Below are 23,827 nucleotides of genomic sequence, written 5' to 3'. Positions count from 1 at the left end.
TGCTTACTTTGTTACTTTCGACTGCTACTGAGTTTTTGCTATCAGGATGTCGTTATATTTTTTCGAATGTTAGCTGTGTGCACTGAACAAAAGATGAGCCTACGTGTATGGCCTCGATGAAAGAAAATATAGATTTGGCCACTCCTTTGTTTGCTAATTTCTTTGTTTTCTTCATTTGCTGTTATTTTCGTACATCACGTTATGCTATGCGTGCACTCATGCATTTTTTTCTTTCCCTTCCTGTTTTGTTTTTACAAATGTAGGCAAAGCCAAAACTTTCGTGACTATTCCAGTTTTATACTGCACTGTTTAAAATGACCTTGCACTGCAAACCCGCCGACAAGGAACATGCACGGTTTTGTGTACCATACCGGTACACAATCTGCATGTTGTAAACAAACACTGTATTCATACAATGTGTATTTGCGGTAAATCTGCATATTTGTGCATGATACAGTTTGACTACACTAAATATATCCCATGATTTATTTGTTTTATTTTTTTATTTATCAATTTACGGTCACTCGCGTTGTCGATGGCTTATTGTCACCAAGGCCCTTTCTACAGTGAGACAGGTTTGTGTGTGTGTGGTGATGGTTGTGTTGGGGGGGGGGGGGGGGGGAATCCCCTGTTCATAGCGGGTATTGAAACCTCACCTCGTGCGTCATGGAGCGTCGCACTACCACTCGCTCCTCTCCTGTGCTATACAATAGACATTTTTGTCTACATATAATGTTATTAGTACATGTAAGCTAGCCATTCAAACAGGGATTCACGGACCGTAAACACATATACTCTCAGCGTCTAAAGTGGATAAGTTGACTCTTTAACTGCTGAGTATGTCAAGAGCTTTCGTAACAATGTGGTATTCCAGCCTGTTGAGCAACAAACGTTACAGAGTTATTTGCCCTTGTCTAAAACAAATCATTGAAATCGGGAACCAATGTAGTCGTTTATTACAGGGGCAAAAGGTGGCTGCCGAAAGTTCCACGTTGGCTTTACTGGTGTGGCGAGTGTGACAGGTATATACATGACCCTGGTATACGGATTGCTTCCACATACACGTTGACGAATTTTCATCACAAGTATTAACAGAGACACCCAAGCTAGCATATATAAATGTCCCGAACAGAAAACAGTATAACAGAACGATCCTCACATCAGACTGTACAATATATATACATGGCCGTGTAAACAAAGTTAATCAAATAGCAAAAACTTTTTTGTTGATACAAAGGCATAGCTTTGTACGGTGTTCTACCCCCTACAGCACCATGGGTCTGTTTGTCTCCAGGCTAATGGATGTATTCTCACAGTTTTCTCAAGGCCACGCCAGGATTTTAATGCTCGGACTTGATGCTGCAGGTAAGTGTGAAATTCGTTGAATGTGTATGACGAACTAATTTAAAAAAAAAATAAAAAATTTCTTAATTTTGACAGAAAGTTTGTTGTGTGCGTGACAGTAAAACGTGTTCTGTTATTATAACATGATACTGCATGTGCTTTGTTCAACAGATTATCTTATTAGTACAATCCAGTCTTTATGTTGAACATCACTCAAACAACATCAGGCTTTCTGTTAAATTTAACAAATTATTTTTAGAATGAGATTTCAATGTTATCAGATAGACTTGTGGTCTCTGGTCAGTCCATTTATTTGGCAGAAAAATACACGCTGAAAAATGAGATTCGAATTAGCTGAAATGTATGTCACAATTGCTCATAAAATCGGCTAACCCCGCTAAATATTTACTTATGTATTTGAATGAGTGTTTGACATATTATTCAATTACTATAACTGCTCGCAAATTTTGTAAGCGGGACTCAGCCACTGATTTTGTTATAAACTTTATTGCCGATTTATTTCATTTGTTGTCATTTATTTGCCGTTTACTTACGTGACACTATTTGCTATCACTTGTCACGAACAGGTAAAACGACGATATTATACAAAATCAAGCTGAACGAGAACGTGCACACGATCCCGACTATAGGGTTTAACGTGGAGACGGTCAGCCCGTGTAAGGGGATCTCTTTCACAGTGTGGGACGTGGGCGGTCAGGACAAAATCAGGCCTCTCTGGAGGCACTACTTTCAGAACACTGAAGGTACGTAATTAGGATTGATATGTAAATAATTTAAGCTATATCCAGAAACGGTGTTATTTTTCTATTCATTTATTCTGTGTTAAACGCCGTGCTCTGCAATATTACAAACACAGAAGCAGAAGAGAAATCCCTTCAAACACAACTCAGGTGAAGGAAAAAGAAAGTAAAACATTCGAACACAAATCTGGTGACGGAACAACAAAGTAAGATACCATGCATCATAGAACTATTTCTTTCAAACTGTCTGGTGTGTCGCGTTTTACACTGAGTGAAACACGTTATAGGCCTGACTGTATATATACTCACAAATGTCCCAGATTGACCATTCAACTTATTCTTCTCATATCGATATAACTGATAATGTTATGATCTGTTATGTAAAAATTCGCAAAACATTTTGCAAGGTGTCACTTTCGACATTGTGGTTTCTTGTTTCGCTACAATGCTTTTATTTACTGATGAATGACTATTCATTTCTCTCCGCACAGGGTTGTTGTATGTGATAGACAGTGCTGATAGGGAACGTTTGGAGGAGGCCAGATACGAATTGTCCACAATCCTGGAGAGTGATGAGATGAAAGCCGTACCTGTCGTGGTCATCGCCAACAAACAAGATTTACCAGGTAAGTGAGATGATTGTCAAAAAAACTAGACTATGGATTTAACAATCAAAAAAAAAAGAAGATTAGTTGAGTTTATATAAATATAGATCTACCGAAGGAGTTCTAATCCATAATTATTATTATTATTGCCAATAACTTACGTCTTACATGTAGAAACCACTATAGATTTAGATATTTGACTGTAACAACTGAAATTTGTTGCTCCAGGCTTGATTAAAATAATCAAATATGTATAAATCAGTTCCTTTTGTAGTTATTGCTCATGGTCCACATTTAAGAATATTTTCTTATTTCTGACTTTAGGTGCCATGAGAGCATCAGAAATTGCCGATGGACTGCATCTCACGAAGATGCGCGATCGCAAGTGGTACATCCATGGAGCATGCGCAGTAAATGGTGACGGAATCTACGAATCATTGAGCGAAATGGCCAATCTCGTAAAAGAGTTCAAACGGTCTCAAAGGGGATATTGATAGCTTTTCGGATAGTGTTATTGGTGGGATTTTTCTGAATACACAGGCTCCCTACATGTATAGATCACAAGGCCGCTGAGGAATTATCCCATAAAATTCCACAAATCGAAACTGAAGGAGAATTTCCACCTCGCGTGATCCAACAAGATGGAAACCGAGGCATGTGAAAACTAATTGTGCAAATTCACGGTGTTATGCTTTGGTGCTACTGCACCGCCGGACATCATTACACAGGATTCGTGAACCCTTTTGTTCCCGCCGAAAATTCAATGGAGAAAATCTATTATAACAGTGTGAACTCAAGCAGTTTACGTAGATTAAAGACTGTTTAAAATCTCAACCACACAAAAACTTCCTTGGACTTGTGATTCCGTCTCAGGAATGATAATTTGCCTTCTCGCTGATTTATCAGGAATGATTTTTCCACTGTAAGCCAACAGGGATCCATTGTATAACAAACTGGTTGTAATCAGTGTTTTATTTATTTATTTATTTGATTTCGTGTGTTACACAGCACTCAAAAATATTTCACTTTTATATACGGTGGCTACCAGCGTTACATGGTAAGAGGAAACCGGACATAGCACGGGGGAAACTCGCAGCCATCCGCGGGTTGCTGGGAGACCTTCCCACGCATGCACGGCGGGAGAGGAGACATCAATGTTTTGGATGAAGTTACATTTTCTATTGGCCAAAAATGGAAAACTGAGTCATTATGGATTTCTGTTTCATGTTATATGTTTTTAAACATTGATGTATATATGTTTTTATAAAAATGCACTGATAACTGTACTTTATATCCGTTTTTACACCGTGCGAAACCAGTTTTACTACCATGTTACCTTATAACTGAATATCTATAATATTCAGATCTATAACAAAATCGATCATTATAGACAGGTTCTAATTTAAGATTTTAAGGTTGTTTTCTAAATTTTTGTATGAATTAGCTATATAGGCTTACGCTTGTGCAGAACTTTGTTCTGATGCCTCATGATTTATAATTTGTTATACCAAAAAGTCATACCGCTTTTATTTGTAAATACTCGTTTGTTTTGTTTTTGCACATTTTTTTGCACATTTTTGTACATGCATGTTGCCTCATTATCACTTGATTGTATATTTTATGAACGGTACCAACTTGTTAAATTGATATTGACTGTGATATGAAAGAAAGAAAATAAAACAAATAACTCCGGAATAATAGTCAAGTAGTGTTTCCAACACACAATTCATCTTGCATGAGTACGATAGTTGGTTACAAGGTGTTAAAAGGCTATGTTTATTACACAGCGCGGGATCGAACGGTACAGGGGTTGAAATGCCAAAGAAAAAATCAATCCAAGAAGATGATTTACAGCAATCTGGTTACATTAAAGTTTATATTTAACCGGAGATATGCACGATCCTTTTTCGCGTAGTAAGCTTCGTGTTTTTTTTTCTTGAGTTATTATAGTGTGATATTTGCTGATGACGATTTGTCGTCGTTTGTCCCTTTCTGAAAATAACCGGAGATCCCAATATAATCCACCGGCCTTGCTCATGTAGACATACTTGACAAACCTTCAGACTTAAAGCCTCAACCGAAACGGCGACAGCTGGATTTATTTGATAACCTCATTATTTTGGTGCACGATTTCATTATTATTGAACTTTTCATACAACCTTACGACGGATGTGCGGACTTCCAGCATAACTGATTTGAGGGTTTTCTTTATTTTAAAATAATTGTTTAAAATGACTAGAATTTGAAGAGGTGCATTCTGACCGAAAACTGGAAAAACGAAGTCAGCTGTTGCCTCAAACTGTTACATAGTCAGCTGAACATATGAATCAGAAATGAACAACAATTGACAGACAAGGAATACATCGTAGGCCTACTTGGTATAATTTGAAAAAATGCCATCAAAATTGATAAAGAGATGTTGAGAGCAATACCCATCGACATCTGACTTAAGACTTGACTAAATGACTGATTTATGTTAGGTGCATATTTTTAACTTTCGTCACGTCTTGATTTTATCATTGTTGCAGATTTCTCGCTTGACAAAATGTTCGGGGGAGGGGGGGGGGGGTGTTAAGGGAGATAACCCATAGTACAGTGTGAATAGAAGTTTTGTCCCTTATTCCGCACAGCTAAGACACATCCATGCTGCTTCGAACCCCGCTACTGATCCGAATACTTAGGTACGAGTAAGACCTCAGTCTTAACCACACTCCTTTCGTAGCAATTTTTTCCCTTCACTAATGATCTTTTTAAATAGCTCCATTTTCTTCTGTAATTCTCTAGATATATGTTCTATCGGAGTATGTAGTAAAAAGGTGATGAGGCCCTACTACGCTTATACCATCATCATTTTGCCTTCCCGCTGACATGTCGGTTATAAATGAGCACAGTACCGTAATACTCCACACTTCACTCAGTCTCAGAAATAAAGAAAACTAAAATGACCCCAGAATCATGGCCAAATAGTGTTTCCTACACATAATTCACCAAGACGATTCACAGGAATATGGTTACATTTAAGGTTCTTCTATATTTAAACGGAGGCATGTGCGATCCATTTTCGGAGGTTTAATTTCGTGTTCTTGTTCCTGAGCTGTAATAAAATGTGATATTTGCTGGGGACGATTTGTGCTTTTTTGTCCTTTTCTGAAAGTAACCGAAGATCCCAGTATAGACAAACCTGACATACCTTCTGACTTAAATCTGCAGTCGAAACGGCGAGAGGCTGGATTATTTTAGTAACCTCGTTATTTTAGTACGCGATCTAATTGAACTACTTATATACATCCTAACAACGTACGGGTCAGCAGAGAAAACGTTTCCACCGCGAAGAAAAGTTTACACCGGGAAGAAAAGGTTTACACTGCAGAGAAAAGTTTTTTCGCTGTTTTTCGAAATTTTGGTTGAATTTATCAGTTTTGTGTAACATGTTTTTGTGATAATTTCCTTTCGTCTATACTTCTTTAGTTGAATTTATCAGTTTTGTGTAAAATGTTTTTGTTTCTGTGTTAATTTCCTTTTGTCTTTACTTCAAATTCTTTGTTCATAATGATAAATTTCATTAGAAAGCCCTCTGAATTATTGTAAATCATCAGAAAATGCTAAAAATTTCGATTGGTATTATTTTGTAAATTTCGTATTTGTAAGGGAGTTAACCCTCAGTGAAGTGTGCATACATGTATAGAAGTTTTCTCCCTTACTCCGCGGATGACCATTCCTTTTTACTACAAAGCTCACCAATCACTCGAACGCTTTGTTACCATTAAAGCCTTACTTTGAATCAGAATCCTTTCCAAGCATTTTTTTTCCTTTCACTGATGATCTTTTCAATTCCATTTCCTTCTATAATTTTCTAGATATATGTGCTGTACACATTAAAAAGTTTTAGTCTTTCAAGAAGGCATTATTAATTACATGTATACGCAAGCAGGTCTTATGCAAATCTGGATTCGAGTCGAGTCTTTGGAGGCCAGCTATAGAACCACAAAACTGGATATTAACTTGAAGTCCAGAAAAAGCGTGGCATATTTTAGTTGATACTAGGATTAGCCTAGTAGTATGATTTACGCCTGACTTAAATCATAAGCTTCTATTCTGTGAAGAAACTCAAGCATCAAACAGTCTCGTAGAATTGGAGCAAAGATTTAATTTGCATATGTGGCACCTTACTTTTTAAATAATAAGGAAGTGTGAAAGAATTGTTAGAAGTTCGTTTTAAATCTGTTTGTGCGCATTATGTGACAGCATTAGGATGTAAACAAACTCAAATTCTGCATAGTGGTAAGGGGGGATCCTGACGTGTTACCTGACGTTAATACCTCATTAATTGCCATGATATTATTTATTTTAAGACATATATAACTGCATTCGAGAACTGTCAATGATCCTCGTGGCAATACAGTGTACATGTACATATGCTAGTATGTACACACTTTCTTCAAAAACCGTGCAATCGACCTGCTTTCCTCACATTTGTTGGGAGTCAAGAACTATTTATACCTGTATAATATTTTTGGCTATTTTTCAGCCCAACACTCCCAAAATAAGTCTGAAATCACTTCATTTATCACATTGAATGTTTCAACAATATGAAGTGAACGTAAATCAGTTGAATAAAAGTTAAAACCGGTATCGAATTAACAAATTTCGTTCGGATATAATGCACGGTAAGTCTGTTGTAGCAATCGACTATTGCTTCTTTATCTAAAAGCTTATCACCCACTGTCGACTGTGCTACGGAAGATGCTAAAATGGCCTTTAGAAACGGCCTGCATTTTGACAGCAGTACCAGCGTTTAAAGAAGCTATACCAAATTTATATTAACTAATCATATCAAATTTTTTGTATTTAGCAAAAATAACCCAAATTATTTCAGTTCAGTACATTTACTATTTATAATGTTACAATGATTCCAAAGTCTGAAAAAGTTATAATGCGACCGGCTTTATACATTTTTGAAACTTCATCAGCGATTTTGAACAGTAACACATGCATAGACGAGGCTGGTATAAAATTTGCTAAAAATCTTCCCTATATGGCGTCTTTCATGCCTGAAACTAGAATGTAAGCATCATCATTAAAATAAACCGGGAAGAGCTCTGGGGACACCACTGCACATCGTACTGTATGTAACCGGACGACACTATTTGGGGTACAAACCCAAACCAATGAACCTAGGTCTTTCAAACAGGCTAACCGTTCTCAAAGTCACGGATCTGTCGTCATTGGTATACTATTATGAGCTGGTTAGGTGGATTAACGTTATATTATTATTATCATACAGTTAATTTATTTATTTATTTGACCGGGCGTTTAACGTCGTACTCAAGTATGTTTCACTTATACGACGACGGGCAGTCTTTAAGCTGCTTGATAAATATGGGCCCAGGTGTTACTGCCATTCTCCTACAGTCGAAGCATTTGTATTGGTGCAATTCTCCTACAGTTATATACTAATTAACATTTGTAACAATGCGCCAAGAATATTGGAGTATACTGTGATCCTGTTAATGTAGTGATGCCTCACTGGAACACTATACCAAAGACACCAGATAGTAAACCCATTAATAACTGACCCAAAAGTTCATGGTCTACACCCTTTTGTGGAGAGTATCAGGAGTACCTGAGTATCGGAAATACTAAAATTTTCGCCTTTAAATTCTTGTGCATGACCGATTCCTGTTGAATCTCAAGCCTCATGATAGGATATGCACACGAGCTCTGTCGTCGTGTTTTGGTCTCTGCTGTTAGAAGGCAGAGTCAAAGCTGATCTAGGGACGGATGAATTCAACTATGTTTGTTTATTTATTTGTTTAATTGCTGTTTTACGCCATACTCAATTGCTGTTTAACATCGCGTGATGTTTTTCACATGATTGCAGGAAACCAGAGCGCTGTTGGTGACTGACACTAAGCTGGAGAAATACCAGAGATCCTGTGCACGAGGCTTGGAATGAACAAATACCTCATATGTAATAGCCATTGAATCCATCTTTATGACCCAGGTAAGAAGCTCAACGCATTTGGCTTAACGGAGTAATATTTTTACTTATTTTAACGGTAGCTTTTAACAATCAAACAATGGTGTATAAATTCCCAAGGTAAAGCCATATGCGATTCCCTATAGCGGCTGGATTCAAACACCTGACCTTGCCATTAAAGGCTGGGTAGTATCCAGCGGAGCAATTTATACCACTTGGCCATTAAACAGTTTCCCGTACACATAGGCATGTAAAAATAACAAGTGAAGAGGTGCCTTTTTTCCAGTCATCTATGTATTTTATTTCTTTTAATCTATCACATAATACGGAGCTCTGATCAGGAGCAGTCCTTGATGAGAGATGCCAGGCTGGCGTGATTTTCACCAGGCTCGCAGACACGGCGCAGTACACTCATACAACCATAAACGCATTTACGTACAATGGTATACAAAAAAGGGCCTGCCCAAAATCTCCAATAGGACAGACAATGATGATTTTAAACAAGTGTGTTCCATTCCAAAAAGGTCTCAATGCCACTGTCGAATGAAGTTCATGAGCAGACGTATTATGAAAAACGGCGATATGTTACAAGGTGCGAGTGGAGGAAAAACAAATTGTTTGAAGACGAAGGGTTAGCTTCCGTAACAGGAGTGTGTTTTGACAACAAGACACTGGTGTTGTAGCATTATGCATAGCTGTCGACTGACTCATTCCGATAAAAGACCCTGTGTTATAAACGGATGGCTCGTGAAATAAGAGCCAACAGCGTAAAGGCCATGTTAATTTAAAAAAACCCCCAAAAAACAAACAAACACAATCATTAACCTTATGGTAATGACAAAATGGGAACTAACTTGTCTAAGTACAAGAGCTATGTTTTCTGACTAAACCATCTGATTACAGATAGTGAGATGTAACAACTGTTTTCATTTGCTAAGTTTTCATTTGACAGTTTACATAGCCTTGCATACAAGGGCCTTTATGATTGGCTATAAAGCTGAAAGACCAACCAATTGGAGTGAATTTCCTAAACATATGCAGAATGCTCTTTCAGGCTGTGTAGATTATACAGAGAAAAATGGAAACTCTAGAATGGAGAAAATCTCTATAGAATAAACACTAAACATGCACTCTTTCATAACAATCAAATAAAGTTGGTCCATTTAGCATAAAAACCAGTTAACCAGAACTTAGTTGTATACATTTCCAAACACAACAGTCGAATTGTTTAACACAGGAGAAAAAACAAGCCCATACATGGGCGACAAATTTTATTTTGTAAATGATACCCGCACAATTGAAATACACAGAACAGTACAGTTCGAATTCATAATTGTAGCTTATGCAAATCAAGTTGTGAACAATAAATGATTCAAAAGGCTGGTGTCAGTGTCTTGTGGACTCAAAATAGCTGGTAACTTTATGACGACAGAGTACAGATGAACTGACTGCATTATGAAACATAGATGCTGTACCTCCTGTAACTGCTTGATTCAGGCAATGCAATGCAAAGAAAACAAATGAAAGCATGCACATAGCTTCACTTCATTACCTTGCCTACTATACATGCTGAGCAAAACTTAAATATGAAAGTGTCCATACTGACTGATCTGTTTGAACGAAATCTGAAATAAAGCTGACCTCTGTAAGAGCTTTTTTTTTTGAGCTTTGTAAGGAAAAAAACCAAAAGCTGAGCTACGATAATGAGAAACTAAATGATTACAATATGTAGGAACACAATGAAAATGCAGTTATAAAAGAGGTATTAATTATGCCCTTTGTGTTTGACATTAACATTGGAGTGGGTTCAGCCATTACGGCCACGTCAACTGAAAACTAGAAAGGAGGTGAAAAGTGGTTGAAAGATTATCTTAAAATGAAAGAAATCATAAAAATACAGCATTAATTAAGTCACACCAACATATTGGAAAAAAAATACACAACAAAAAAAAAATCTATCCACAAAAATGCGCAAACCACGCCATTTTTGATGGTCCGGCCCTGATATTCGCCATCAGGATGGGTAGGCAATAACTTGAATTCAGGTCACTGGAAACAGACAAGGGGACATAACTCTAGCTCTCAAGTCTTGATACACTGGGACAAAACTGAATGTGAGCGCGTGACAAAGAAAAAATAAGACAATCCTGTAACTAATAACCATGGCAACAAAAATACTCTTAAAATACCCACAAAATGAACCAAAAAAAAAAAAACAAAATGTCATTTAATATTATTCTCATTTCAACACCACTACACTACTTGCCTGTGCATCATTTTCCTCAATAAAATTAAACATAAAATAACATAAGATGACAAATGTTTCGTTCACACTATATGATTGGCATGATCAAAATGCGTAGACCACAACAATTAACTTTTAATATTAACATGATAACATAAATAAGAGACCGTGAAAAAATTGAGCAATAAATGTTAAAAAGAATGCAGCGAAATATGGACTTTGATATTCGGGTGTGGGTTTGTCATGGTTCTTCATTTTGAAAACAAGAAATTACAAAAAAAAAAAAAAATTAAAAACCAAAAAAAAAAAAAAAAAAGAGAGACAGAGATTGATGACCCTTATTAGTTGCACCTTGCAAAACTTAAAATAGATAAATTAAGAAAACAAACAAAATATAGAAGGTGGTTAAATATTCTGGAAATGTAGACACATTATTTTCAGAAGAATGACCTGTTTGGAGCAATAAAATGTAGGATCACAAATTTATGTCAGAATTTTTACAGATTTAAGAGAAAGGTGGGATTCTCATAAATTTAAAATGTAAAGTCAAACGTACCCTGAAAAGTACGTTTTTTGCAGGGAATGGCGGGGGGGGGGGGGGGGGGGGGTGGGGATCAAAGCAAAAATTATATTGAGTTGGTCATTTTGTATACTGAACACATTCATTGTCATTTTTGAAAGCACTGTTAATTTTCCCCCACCAAATCCCTTCTTAAATTAAGGCAAACAAGATGACACATATAGACAGAAACTGTTTAAAAAAAAAACAAATAAAAAAAGAAAAAAACAAAAACACACACACACACACACAGAACAAGTTGCATTCATGAAGCCATTTTAGGCAATTACACACTGTACATGTATGTGATGTAGATTAACAATCTTCAGAATTAATCTGCCAGACAAACATTTCTTTACCTCCTATCACACCCCTTCCACCACAATATGGCACGGACCATCTCTACACATGGAAGCTACCACTAATTACAAGTACATGTAGGGGTGATAAAGGGGTAAAACAATTATTATAATGGCACAGATGAAGGCCAAAATTAACTTATTCATTACTTCTGTACTTGTACAACGTCAAAAAGAAACATAAAACGATGCAAAACTCTTTACCACATGCATATAGAACTAAAACAGAAAACATAACAATGCTTTCTATCACATAATATTATTATTATTATTATTATCATTCATAACATATTATACGATATAGAACCAGTGTATCACTGACAACTCAGTGATGTGTCAAAATGGCAGCACTGTTTACAGCATACTAAGTATACATAGGATTTAATCCAGTAAGCTTTAGGTAAAGCTCTGTGATAGGTCAAGCAAGGTCATAATGTAACCAATGAAATGTCTGGTTAGTTTTCACTCCCCAACATTATGAGTGAGTATTATGGCCAATCATATTTCTTCTTGTCTGGTACACTGGCTCTGATTGGCAGACAGCTGTTCAGTGCTCAGCCACTCAGGCTTCGTTTTACATGTATAGTAATTATGTCCAATGTGTTTATGGCCGCATACGCAATTTCTCATCACCTTTGCCCCCAGTCAAAGGCAGGGTCTGATTAAACAGACACTTCCCAGGCACATTCTGGTTCAGAATTAGCCAGTCAAAATCCTGGGGATGTCCAAGCAGTTAGGCGCCTATATTACAAAAGCAAACGATTGTCGTAGTTGACGACAACAGCCTTGTCTACAAAAGTGGAGTATATATATATGTATATATATGAAAGGCAACTATAGCATGGGTTATCTGGATAAGATTAGATTTCTGCATAATATCATATCTACAATGGCCTGCTCACCAACACTAGGGTTAGCGAATGTCAAAAAATGAAAAATTTGTAAAATGTACGAAATATATACCAATATATCATCTATAAAAAAAAAAAAAAAATGGATAAAAATGGGGACAAAAATTCTGAGGACATTTCATCTTCTCATACTATTATTGCTAATTTGTGGCAGGACTGACTGAACTCAAGTCTCCTCCAAGTGTAAATAACTAGTGTTTTCAATTTCTCGGCTGCCTCTACCATTACATCAGCTGTACCTAGCACCAACGCAGTATAAAATGGTGGGTTCATTTCAACATGTGACCTGTACAATGTATTCACGAAAGTTCTGAAAAATGACAAAGGAAAGAAAGAATAACAAACAAATGAACTTCCCTCTTTTCTTGTTTCTCTTTCTTCATGTTTACTTTACGAAAAATCCTTCCTCAGGATGCTCTTTTTCCATCTCATAGTATAGGAAGAAAATGCTGTAAATGCGAGAAAGCACCACCTGGTGTCGGCATGAAGAGGAAACTAAGAGGGAGTAACCGTTTCTGCTACACTGACACTGGAGTTAATGTCTGAACTGTTCATGTAGGAGTCGTCTAAACTGCCATCAGTGGAACCGGCATCATTCACATCATTGCTGCCGTCCACGTCCATACTTTTTTCTCCATCGTAAGAGGAAGCCTCATTCTGGTCCAGGCTCGCAGGTGAAGGAGATCGGCCGCTGGAGGTGCTTCCTGGATGGAGAAGCTGGGAGGGGTCAAAACCGCCACTCTGGGATTCACCTTGGAAAAGCAAACATCATACAAACATCATACAAACATCACACAAATGCTCAATGACTCCCGCACATACATTCTGTCAAAGTTTTCAATTCCCAGGAATCAAATTCATCAATGCTAAGTTTGGATTAAGTCGGAATTTGAAATGAGACTTAAACATTTATATTCACATGTTAAAATACGAACACTTGGAAAGCATTATACTTGGAATTCTGGGTCAAAAAAATGCGTATTATGCTGAGTTTTTAAATTTCGTAAAAAAAATCTTCTTGTGGGATCAGCTCCAGACCTATGTCTGAAGTATGTGAGTCTTAAGTTTGCATGTTAATGAACTTCAACAAAAATATTTGAGATGAGAGAGACAAACATTTTCAGCCAGCAGACAGCACTTTTCCTCACCTATAAGTCCCTCCACATATGTCGTCCCTGATTCCCCGTACCACACCCGGCGGACATCTTGTCTGCGGTTCCTCATCAGCTGCTTGTATTCGGAGATCCGTAACTTCTTCCCATCAACGATACAAGTCCTCTTGGGCCTGGGTCTGGGCCGGCACAAGGCAAATACACAACAACAGAATTTATTTCACTGTGAACTTCAATACAGCCTCATGCATGACATAGAGTTATCCCCCTTGATCCACTCATTTCATGGACTGCAGACAAGGGCATACCCCATATTGCACATAATTACTGCTGTTCTTTTTAAAAGTGAAATGAAAGCTCTTCATTACAACTTAAACCAAATTATGTGAGGACAAATCATTACACATATACAAAAACTAGTTCGAACAGCCTGCATAAATATTAAATGCAAAGATCTGTACTTAGCAGGCACTTCTCTAGAAAGGAGAAAAATGATAATTTAGAAAAATTAGGTTATTCGCCATTCAACAGATGAAACTTTCAAATGGTTAACAATATAACCCAGGCATAGGCTGACATTTACCTGTAGCGATAGTCTGGGTGTTTCTGCATGTGGAGTTTGCTCAGTCGGGACTGCTCTTCGTAGTAAGGCTGTTTCTCTGCATTTGTCATGGCCTTCCATTTTGCACCTATGGATGGAAAAACAATACAATTTTCGTGAATTTGTGATCCGTTTTCAGTTTTGGGAAAGAACCCTGATCCATTGGGTAAAACTCCATTACATTTTATTTGATTGGCCTTTAACTTTGTACTGAAACATTTTTGCTTAATGCAACAACGGTCGACTTCATGGTTGAAGGAAGTCTTAAACTAAGGTATAATCCCCCCAAAAATGTGAATGCATTTGGAAAAACTTACCAAGAATTTTGCTGATATTTGAGTTGTGCATATCTGGGCAGGCTTTGAGGATTTTTCGCCTTTCTTCCCGCGCCCACACCATGAAGGCATTCATTGGTCGTTTAATGTGAGGTCTACCAGGCTCTTGTTTGTCCTTGTGAGATCTGATGATCTTTGCACCAAACATTTTACCTGTTGAATATAAGAACAGTTTTTGTTACAGCTTTGTTCCACATCAAAACTGAATATAACAATTATAAACAAACATTTTATCCCCTATTTGTAAGCACTGATACAATTAACCAGTTTAAATTTGACTTGCAGAATTAGTGGCCAATATACTGCTTTCCCTAACACTCAACAAAGAAAACCTAAGAAATGAAGAATGGCCAAAAAATTTCCCCTCTACCACCCAACAAAGGTAACTCACAAAATTACTACCCTACACTGAACATCAACAAATTATCATCCAAAATACACAACAAATTATCTCTCTGAGAATGATGACACAAGGATGATGTTTGCGCTTACTCTGTAGGTGCTGTACATAGCTGTTCTGACTGTCCTCGTTGCTCAGCGACTCCTTGACGGCCGACATTTGAGCGAGGGAGGGGAGACTGGTGGCTGGGGCGGCGTAGATGGGCATGTGCATTGGGAAGATGGGGTTGGGCAGAGACTGGGCTACGCTGAGCTGACGGGCAAGCACTTCCTGAACCAGAGTCTCCTGATTGATGGATAATATCATCAAATTAGTCAAGTTAGGTTTCTCAGGTAAAGGACTATCATAAATTTCTTAAATCTGCAGGGTAATTTTAGCATTACCGTTGAAAAGGGAACACTCTTATTGGCATGTTTATTTATATGGCTGCTGTTAATGCTATTCACTTATTGAGATGGCAGTCAGTTTTACAGAAGAAACTGGAGTGTCCAGCTAAACCCCAAAAAACCTTTTGCAAGTTTCTGACGAACAGTCAGGCATGTGACAAAAAGGTATGCAATCCATACTGGTGGAAGACAAATGGTCTTTATTTTAAGAATTTTTATATTTATTTAACTGCTGTTTTATACTGTACTCAAGAATATTTCACTTGTACGACAGTAATGGTGGGAGGAAACCAAGCAGAGCCCTGGGAAAACCTATGACCACTGCCTTCAACTGGTCATAAACTCTGATGTAAATATATTACGACACAGCTGTAGAGGCTTGAGGCATGAAGATTATATGGAGTAGTCTCCCTTGCTTTTAACAGCTGATCTCAGGTAAAGAGATTAATTATGCCAAAATGTTATCTTCAAAACATTTATTGATTTATTCATTTATTTACTTGATTTGTGTTTTACGCCGTACTCAAGAATATTTCATGACGGCGGCCAGCATTATGGTGGGAGGAAACCGGGCAGAGCCCATGGAAAACCCACGACCATACACAGGTTGCTGAAAGACCTTCCCACTTATGGCCGGAGAGGAAGGCAGCATGAGCTGGACTTGTACTCACATTGACCGCATTGGTGAGAGATTCCTGGGTTATTACAGTGTGCTGCAAAACATTTATAACATGGGAGATAAAAATGTTGCAATCAAGTGAACATTTACCTGCATTTTGTCATTGGGTGAATGAAGTGACTTTCCGTTGAGACCTTGTAAATGAGGCGATGTGCCGTTCAGACTTTGACCTTGGGGTGAAAGGCCGCCTGGGAGGGGCATCCCCATGGTCGTGTGAACATGATTGGCCAGGCCCACATAGGGGTTAGCAATGTACGGGGGCAAGGGGAAGGGACGATTGGCGAGAAGGGTGGGCACATCCGGGGTGGCAGGTGCTGGGTTGCTGCTTTTACGGAGATGGTTGCTGTGGGCCGGAGGTGGTGAGACCACGTTGCCGCCTCTGCGAGAGGAACCACCGCTGGTTGAATCGTCGCCTATGTGGTGATGATGGTGGCTGCGTCCTTCCATCATTTTTGGCTTTGTGAGGTTCAGTGGCATCTCGGCGAGGCTGGCGGGAAAGTTTGCCGGCGACCAGGCCATGGGAGGCATATGACTTGTGGTGCTCATGTGGGGGCTGAGTTGCCGAGGGTTTGGTGAAGGTAGAGACTTGGGGGACATCTGGGAATACGGTGAGGTAGGGAGTTGGGGCGATGACCTTGGCTGGGCGTCACCGGCCTTGGGAGAGGCAGCCGGAGAGGAAGCACCTAATTGGCTAATCACAGCTGGAGAAACTGCAACAACAACAAAAAAACAAAGCTGGTGAATTTTAACAGGTGAAGCCACATGCTGCTCTGCACATATTCTGCATAAACATTACTAAGTTAACACCATTAGTACACAACAACAAGTTTTTAAAGAGTTATTCTACGTCAGAGACTGCTAAACCAAGGAAAACATATCCTGTTATCAGAACTGTGAGCTGATAATGTTAAAATGAGTTCTGTGACAAATCTATCGGCTTAATGGGGTAAAAATTAAATATGAAAAATGCTTGAGCATAGACTACCGTGAAAATAACCAGGTTTTAATTTGTTGACTCGAGTGTTGTAACCCACACAATGCTTCAATGTTCTATCTAAACAACACAATCCTGTCTGCGAAATCACTCTCTGTACCACCCAAAAGTTACTAAATACTACCATCTATATACAAAAAGAAACAAGAGTGTGAACGAAATAAGGTTCAGTCAACAATATTAAGCTTATAGTCAACAGTAACAAGCGGCTGTGTTTTCCGTTTATTTTCTAGCCAATCATAGAATCAACATGTATGGTTCTCAGCAGAATAAACCCCATCAACTCACAACTGCCAAGCTTCCACAGCCCTATCAAATTGCTTTGGTAAATGTTTTTCTTAATATTAGACCAGAGTAAGACACACAAACTTCTCTGTATTCCTGAGTCCCACAAATCCCTTAAAAACACTGTAATGCTAAGATTTACACATAGAAACAGAAAAACAAATAAACTAATGGTCTGATCTTGAGGATTGACTTATTCAGACTTGATGTCACTGTCAGCTTGGGTAAAGATGTCTAACACAGACAACCTTTGAGTTTCAGGTCTGAAGTAAGGATGTAAAGTGTGATTGTTCAAAATTAACTTTCATCACATTCCAATTGAGAGAATTCAAACAAATTTATATCTATATATTTATGGTAAATATGCAAAACTTATGCCTGGTGTCTGCTGCTTTTGTGAACTTGATGTGAAGAACCAAAAAATAAATGGTTACATAAAATTAAACAATACTGAGTCATATTTGAAGCAGTTATTGCAAAGCAACCAATAACCAGCCAGAACCCAGAAAATCATTATATGCAAAACTTATATGCATAAGACACAAACCCAAATTAATGCCTGATTTTTGTACTTGCATACAAAATTACAAAATAATAAATGGAAGTATTTTTTTCAGACAACTGACTTTCAAAACTATCAGACTATCAGATCTGATGGGACAATTCACAGTGTCTGCTGTATCCCAAAAATATTCTTAACAGAACACTGGACAGACCTACACTCAAGATTCCACTGCTTTTGAATACAAGAAATTTCCAGATGGACCACCTATTCTGTACAGAGACCAAGCATTTCCAAAAAACAGGAAAACAGATATGAGATGTGATAAAGATATACTTGTGTGTATGAGTTTTCTTGTTTTGGGCTAGCCTTCTGTGGATTGAGGGTTGGGCCGTTAAGTGCCAATGTCCAGGGGGCTGATAGCCTGAGGCCTGGTCCAGTCTTATCGCCCCAGGAGTGACCCATCTTGTGGCTAAGAGAGGGGTTCACCCCTTGACAGAACACATTAGTTAAGGCTATCCTACAGTTTAATGCCCTCTGATAACTGTTAATATGCATATAGATTGGCAATATGATATTACAATCCTGTCTTCTAGCTATCTGGGAGTGTTAAGGCAAGAAGGCCCAGTCCACAAAAAGCAATGGGGTGGGGAAAGGGTGATGGAGGGTCCTCAAAGGGTTTTCTGCCCCTGAAATTTCTGTCTTATGAAGTAATTAAAGGAATACGGCAAGGTTGCTTAAGTCATTTCCATTCAAAAGTAGCATACTAATAAGTTAAAAAGTGCCTGCAAGAGACGGACTATCTTAGCTATTACGAAAAGTTTACCGCACTTCAATAATAAACACAATGTGGTTTGAAAATGCAACACAAAACGCCACAATCTTGGAATAAAATGTACTAAACTTTTATCGACAGAGACTCGAAGTGTAAAACACAAGTTGCTTTACTCAAGTGCTGATTCCGCCCCCAACAGTACCTGCATCATACGCAACCCGATGCTTCCCGAGTACATGTGAACCAGTCCATTTTGCTAACAGTTATTCCTTACAATATCAGAGCCGGCTAATGTATACAAAGCAAGCAAGGATTTTGTTTATAATCGGCGCAAATGGAGGAAAGAGAAGGGAAAATCTGAGAGATGGAGAGAGAGAGAGAAAAAAAAGAAGGTTTTGATAGAATGACAGCGCTTGGTGCTCAACTATCGGTGCTTCACAGATGGTGACCAAATTGTAAGGTCATCCAGATGGGCAGATAGTGGGTAGTTGTCTGCCAGTTCTCTGTGTTACAGAACACGATCCTCACTGTAAGACTACTGTGTATTTATACCATCAGTATCTACTCCTCCATTAGGCAGATTTACACTTAATTTCCCCCACAGTAAATCTCACCCATCCAACGCAAACACACAGAGAGTTCCATGAACACTGACAACTTGTTATAGACCCATAGTAGTAGGTGAAATGAAACTGAGACATGTGAAATAAAGGAATAATTTTTATGAATAATGTAACTCTGTCTGAATATAACATGTTTACAAGCATATAAAAACACTGTTTCAATTCTAATTAGAATAATGAAAAAAAAAAGTACTTTCAATTTCTAAACATGGAGCCTTAGTTTTTAACAATTTAAAAATGGTGTATCTTGTAAAATTGTAAATATACAATAAACCACTATAAAAACAATTGAGCAAATTTGAAATGGGAGAATGAAAGCTGAACAAAGCGGACAAAGTTTCAAATGTTTTAATTCATTTGTTAAAGAGCACATTTGTCTCTAAATTTTGATGAACGACATTTTCTCTGTGATGGTTGATTGATACCATTTAATATAATGAATGTGAACTGAGAAGGAATCCATCACAGATCTGTCAAATGCTGAAGAATGGATGAATAGCAGCAAATTTAAACGCCGTCTTTATTCAGCACGTGTAAGGTTAATTTCACCAGGAGTATTCCATCATTTGTCAAGCGGCTCCTGCTGTGAATCTCTAAGAAAACTTGTCACATGAAACATAAAAATAATCCCCCCCAAATTTTCAAAAGCATTTTGAACTAAAGTTTTATTAAATACAGATCATTATGACATTAAAATAACCAGTGACTCAAAACATCACTGTCCTAACAGTATCATTGGTATTAGTGTTACCTAATACTGCAGCAAAAAAATTTTAACCATAATTTATGAATTAAAAATTCAAAACCGTTTGCAGTCTAACCATTAAATAAGCAACTTCGTCAGCTTTATTAGTACTAGAGCAACATTTGGAACACCTACAGTCACTGTCAGCAGTAAGCAATGTGCCAGAAGTCAATCTGACCAGGCCACATCTGAAAGAATTTAACCCCCTTGTTCCCCTCTGTTTCCAAATGATTATGACCAATCTGAAACTCTTTGTCTACTCTTCACATCTGGTCACTGGCTGTCCAGGCCTGACATATATCATTAGGGTTAATGCTCAGGCGATGGGTTACACTTCAGCTACTTATTTACTCTCTAGCTCTGCCCCTGTCATAAATTTCCCCTTTGGGAGAAGCAACAAAAGTAGCCAAGTGATGCCACATGTTGTATAGAGGTGGAGATCTTCTTGTCTTAATATGCCTTGGTTTGACTGAATGGGGGTGGGGGGTCCGGGGTGAGAGGGGATACCTCCAGAGAGAGGGGCATGGAGTGGCTGGCTAAACTATCTTCTAAACTACAACAATATGTTGTGAGGATCAAGCCCTTGTAAATAAGAATGGCTTGACTTATCCATCCTAGCTCCCTGGGAGCCTTTGTGTCCATATTTAGATATGGCAGGCTTTAATGATCGGCTATTTTCTTGGGAATACCAATGCTCTCTTCTTACCTACATATTGTTTTCATTCAGTCAAAAGCCACCAGCTGTGGTTTGGGGCCTTAACAACAGGCAGTGTGCTCTGTGAGGTTTGTGTGAATGTGTGTGTGCCATTAAACTCCTTGACACCCAACCTCTTTTCCCCAGCCAGTGCCTGATAGGCACATCCCCTTCTGAATCCCCATCACACCATATATGGAGGGGATGGGGGGGGGGAGCTTTCACTATTTCCACTCTGCACATTCTTGGCTGAATATTCTTGAAAACTTTTTTTACAGAAAAAGATACAGGGCCCAGCAGTTTGACTCTAGTACTACATGCAAAATTCTTGCGCGGACCCTTCACCCCCCCACATCACACCAAGGAATTGCCTTAGTCAAGTCCTTTCGCTCCTGTATCAAAACAAAAGCAAATCCTGAGACCCCTGGCATGCAACCTTTACTACCCAGGGTAAGCTGAGAGCATCTGTAAGTTTACAATAAGGGGCTGAAATAACTGTCAGTGGGTACTAATTTGGCTCAACATTACCCAGTGAGTTCAAAGGTCCTTCAGCAAATATTTTCCTGCCACAGAAATGACAAGCTAATTCCAACATTAGTTTTCTGCTTCTAGTCTTTTTATCAGACCAGCTCCGTCTTTTTAACTGGAAGTTGATTTCAGCTGACATTATTACAACAGACATTATTATACCGATCCCCTCCAAATCTATGGTTTTCAAATCACGGGAATTTTAATCCAGGCTATCCAGTTTCAAAAGGTCCTCTTAGCTGGAGCTATTTCGAAACGGGGCAGACACAACTCCCACCAAAAATACTGTGCTTGATTTAAAGTCCTCTTACATAGATCTATGAAGGGCACTAACCCCATCACATGATGAAGTTAACAGGTACCATGAGTTGACTCGACCATTTTTCTATTACTTAACCCAAATGACGACCACGGAAAGCTAAAACCTTGAGAGACAAAGGCCTTTGGTAGTCTGGCTCAAAATAAAGGGTATAGTAAACTACATCTGTTACTTTGATTGTCTCTAGTAATTTTGATTTAGGTTAATCAAATAAGCTGTGATACATTCTCACGTTACAAAACCTGGCACTCTGTGAACTTCTGCAGTCAACAGTCTGGCAAAACACCAGCCAAATCGTACCCTGTATTGTGACTCCATCTTAATTCCTGTTTCGTCTCATTCTTTCCAGTTCCTTGTTGTCTGGACTGTTGTTGCCGTTTTGCCACTTCCCATGACAAGATTTGACCAGAACGAGCCCACGATTCTACCCCTGGGTTGACATATGACCAGCCTCCAGGTTCAAGCTATCCCCACTAATGTCACCATCCTAGCTTAGGGTCACAGAAGCAGGGGTGAACAAAATCCACCACAACTAGTCTTAACACGCATAAGTTAATCCTCGAAACAGGGGCTCACCTCAGTGGGATTGACACAAGAAAATAAGACATTCTACTTCAGCGTAGGGCCCCCCTTAAAAAGCGTGAGAGAAACTAAAGTTTACCAGAGAAACACACACACAAAAAAAAAAAAAGCAGAGAAAAAAAATTGAAGGAGAAATGAAAAACAGTGCATGTAGATAAAGAAGAATAGGTTAATTGAGTGAAAATACCATCAATTCTCAAGAAATGTTAAACAGACGTGGGGATGCCCCAGTGTAGCGATTTGGTTCAACTGAGCCCCCTTACAATCCTTACCCAGCCATTAAATTTTGGCAAGGGGGTTGAGATTTAGCCGATGGTCTTAGGCCCAGGGTTCGCCGCAAAGGAAGTCACGTAGGGGACTAAACCCCGTCACATCTAACCAGCTCAACCTTCAAACGATTCCGGCCAGAAAACCTAACATGGGGTATCCCCCCCTGCCCCCCTCCTCCGACAGAGAGCGCTACCACAAGCCTTAGACTGCCCGAACAGGAGGGTTAAGTCAGTGACAATAACCTGCTTTGTACCCAGTTGTTTGCATCACACTTGTATGCCCAGGTGCAACGGACTTGTCGCTGAAATGGATGTTTAACCTTTGAAATTCCTTGACCTCTGAGCCTTCATAGTCAGACCTGAATTACTTTTAACTAGATGTATATCCAGCTAATTCCAAAGGTTTAAGTTTTAGACGAGTCTATTTAGAAATAAAAGCATCTTCATGGAGAGTATTATTCATCTTTACTTCTTTTTAACCTTTAACCTCTTTTCTTCTCATACAAAAATTGTGAGAAGAGTTTAATTGATGCATAAATGGACAGGCAATGTTACCAGGCAGTGTAACGAAGATCAAAACAATTCAGGCTAATGACCCTGACCAAAAATCGACATCTTTGTCTAAAAGCTTAATTAACAACTGTAGCAAATATATACAACAAATACATAAAATAGTGTTTACTGGTAAATGAAAATCATTTACTGGCCTTTTCCCACTAATTCCACTTCCATAAAGAAAAACTGGGAAGGTAAAATGTACCTGCCTATGTTTATTGACAGGTATTCTATTCTATCAATCAGCAGTGAAAATCTCCATACACCATTACATTCAGACAATGACAGCTGATGATGGACACTATCCTGGTGGTCTGAATATAACCTGGTCTCTTGTTCTACACAGGTCATCAATGACATCAAAGAGTATAGGTGCAATAATTAGCATTCCATACCATTTTACCAAAAATATTTGTGACTTTGAACAGAGGTGAGTAAGTCTGACGCTATTTAAATCGCAAATGGCCCTACTCGGGGCTGTTTCTATATATACACTGACAACTGTCTCATTAATATATCAATAATCCCTCAGAGGGAGTTCGAGCTACATTGTTTGTACGTTACAACAGCGGCCCCGCCTCAGCAGAACTATCCGCTAATGCTCGTTAAACATTCTCATTTGCGGAGAGAGCTGTGACCTTGTGTAAAAAGAGCTGGTGAGAAAAAATAATTTCAATAT

The 23,827-nt window shown here is 38.5% G+C and overlaps 2 protein-coding genes across 2 annotated transcripts in view; one reads left to right on the top strand and one right to left on the bottom strand.

Moving 5' to 3' along the window:
- The first annotated feature begins 1,262 nt into the window (after positions 1 to 1,262).
- Positions 1,263 to 4,257, top strand: LOC135466357 (uncharacterized). Its single transcript, XM_064743792.1, has 4 exons — positions 1,263 to 1,365; positions 1,932 to 2,108; positions 2,597 to 2,731; positions 3,035 to 4,257. Exons 1-4 carry the CDS (start codon positions 1,275 to 1,277, stop codon positions 3,202 to 3,204), a joined length of 573 nt encoding a protein of 190 aa, XP_064599862.1. The 5' UTR covers positions 1,263 to 1,274; the 3' UTR covers positions 3,205 to 4,257.
- Positions 4,258 to 12,891: 8,634 nt separating this feature from the next.
- The window catches only part of LOC135468610 (transcription factor SOX-5-like), a 117,767-nt gene continuing 106,831 nt past the window's right edge, over positions 12,892 to 23,827 (bottom strand). The window contains exons 5-10 of the mRNA XM_064746952.1: positions 16,368 to 16,987; positions 15,305 to 15,497; positions 14,795 to 14,965; positions 14,460 to 14,565; positions 13,913 to 14,055; positions 12,892 to 13,516 (exon numbers count right to left, since the gene is read on the bottom strand). Of these exons, the coding sequence (XP_064603022.1) occupies positions 13,260 to 13,516; positions 13,913 to 14,055; positions 14,460 to 14,565; positions 14,795 to 14,965; positions 15,305 to 15,497; positions 16,368 to 16,987 (1,490 nt within the window). The 3' untranslated portion in view covers positions 12,892 to 13,259. The remainder of the gene's footprint in view (positions 13,517 to 13,912; positions 14,056 to 14,459; positions 14,566 to 14,794; positions 14,966 to 15,304; positions 15,498 to 16,367; positions 16,988 to 23,827) is intronic.

Source organism: Liolophura sinensis, chromosome 6, assembly GCF_032854445.1.
Source record: "Liolophura sinensis isolate JHLJ2023 chromosome 6, CUHK_Ljap_v2, whole genome shotgun sequence".
Lineage (NCBI taxonomy): Eukaryota > Metazoa > Mollusca > Polyplacophora > Chitonida > Chitonidae > Liolophura > Liolophura sinensis.
This window is presented reverse-complemented; position numbering and strand designations above follow the sequence as displayed.

Bases quoted from the DNA above. Each gene is read 5' to 3' on its own strand.
- LOC135466357 (XM_064743792.1), top strand. From the start codon at position 1,275: ATGGGTCTGTTTGTCTCCAGGCTAATGGATGTATTCTCACAGTTTTCT. The intron at 1,366-1,931 runs GTAAGTGTGAAA...TGTCACGAACAG, and splicing joins GCTCGGACTTGATGCTGCAG to GTAAAACGACGATATTATAC. The intron at 2,732-3,034 runs GTAAGTGAGATG...TTCTGACTTTAG, and splicing joins CAACAAACAAGATTTACCAG to GTGCCATGAGAGCATCAGAA.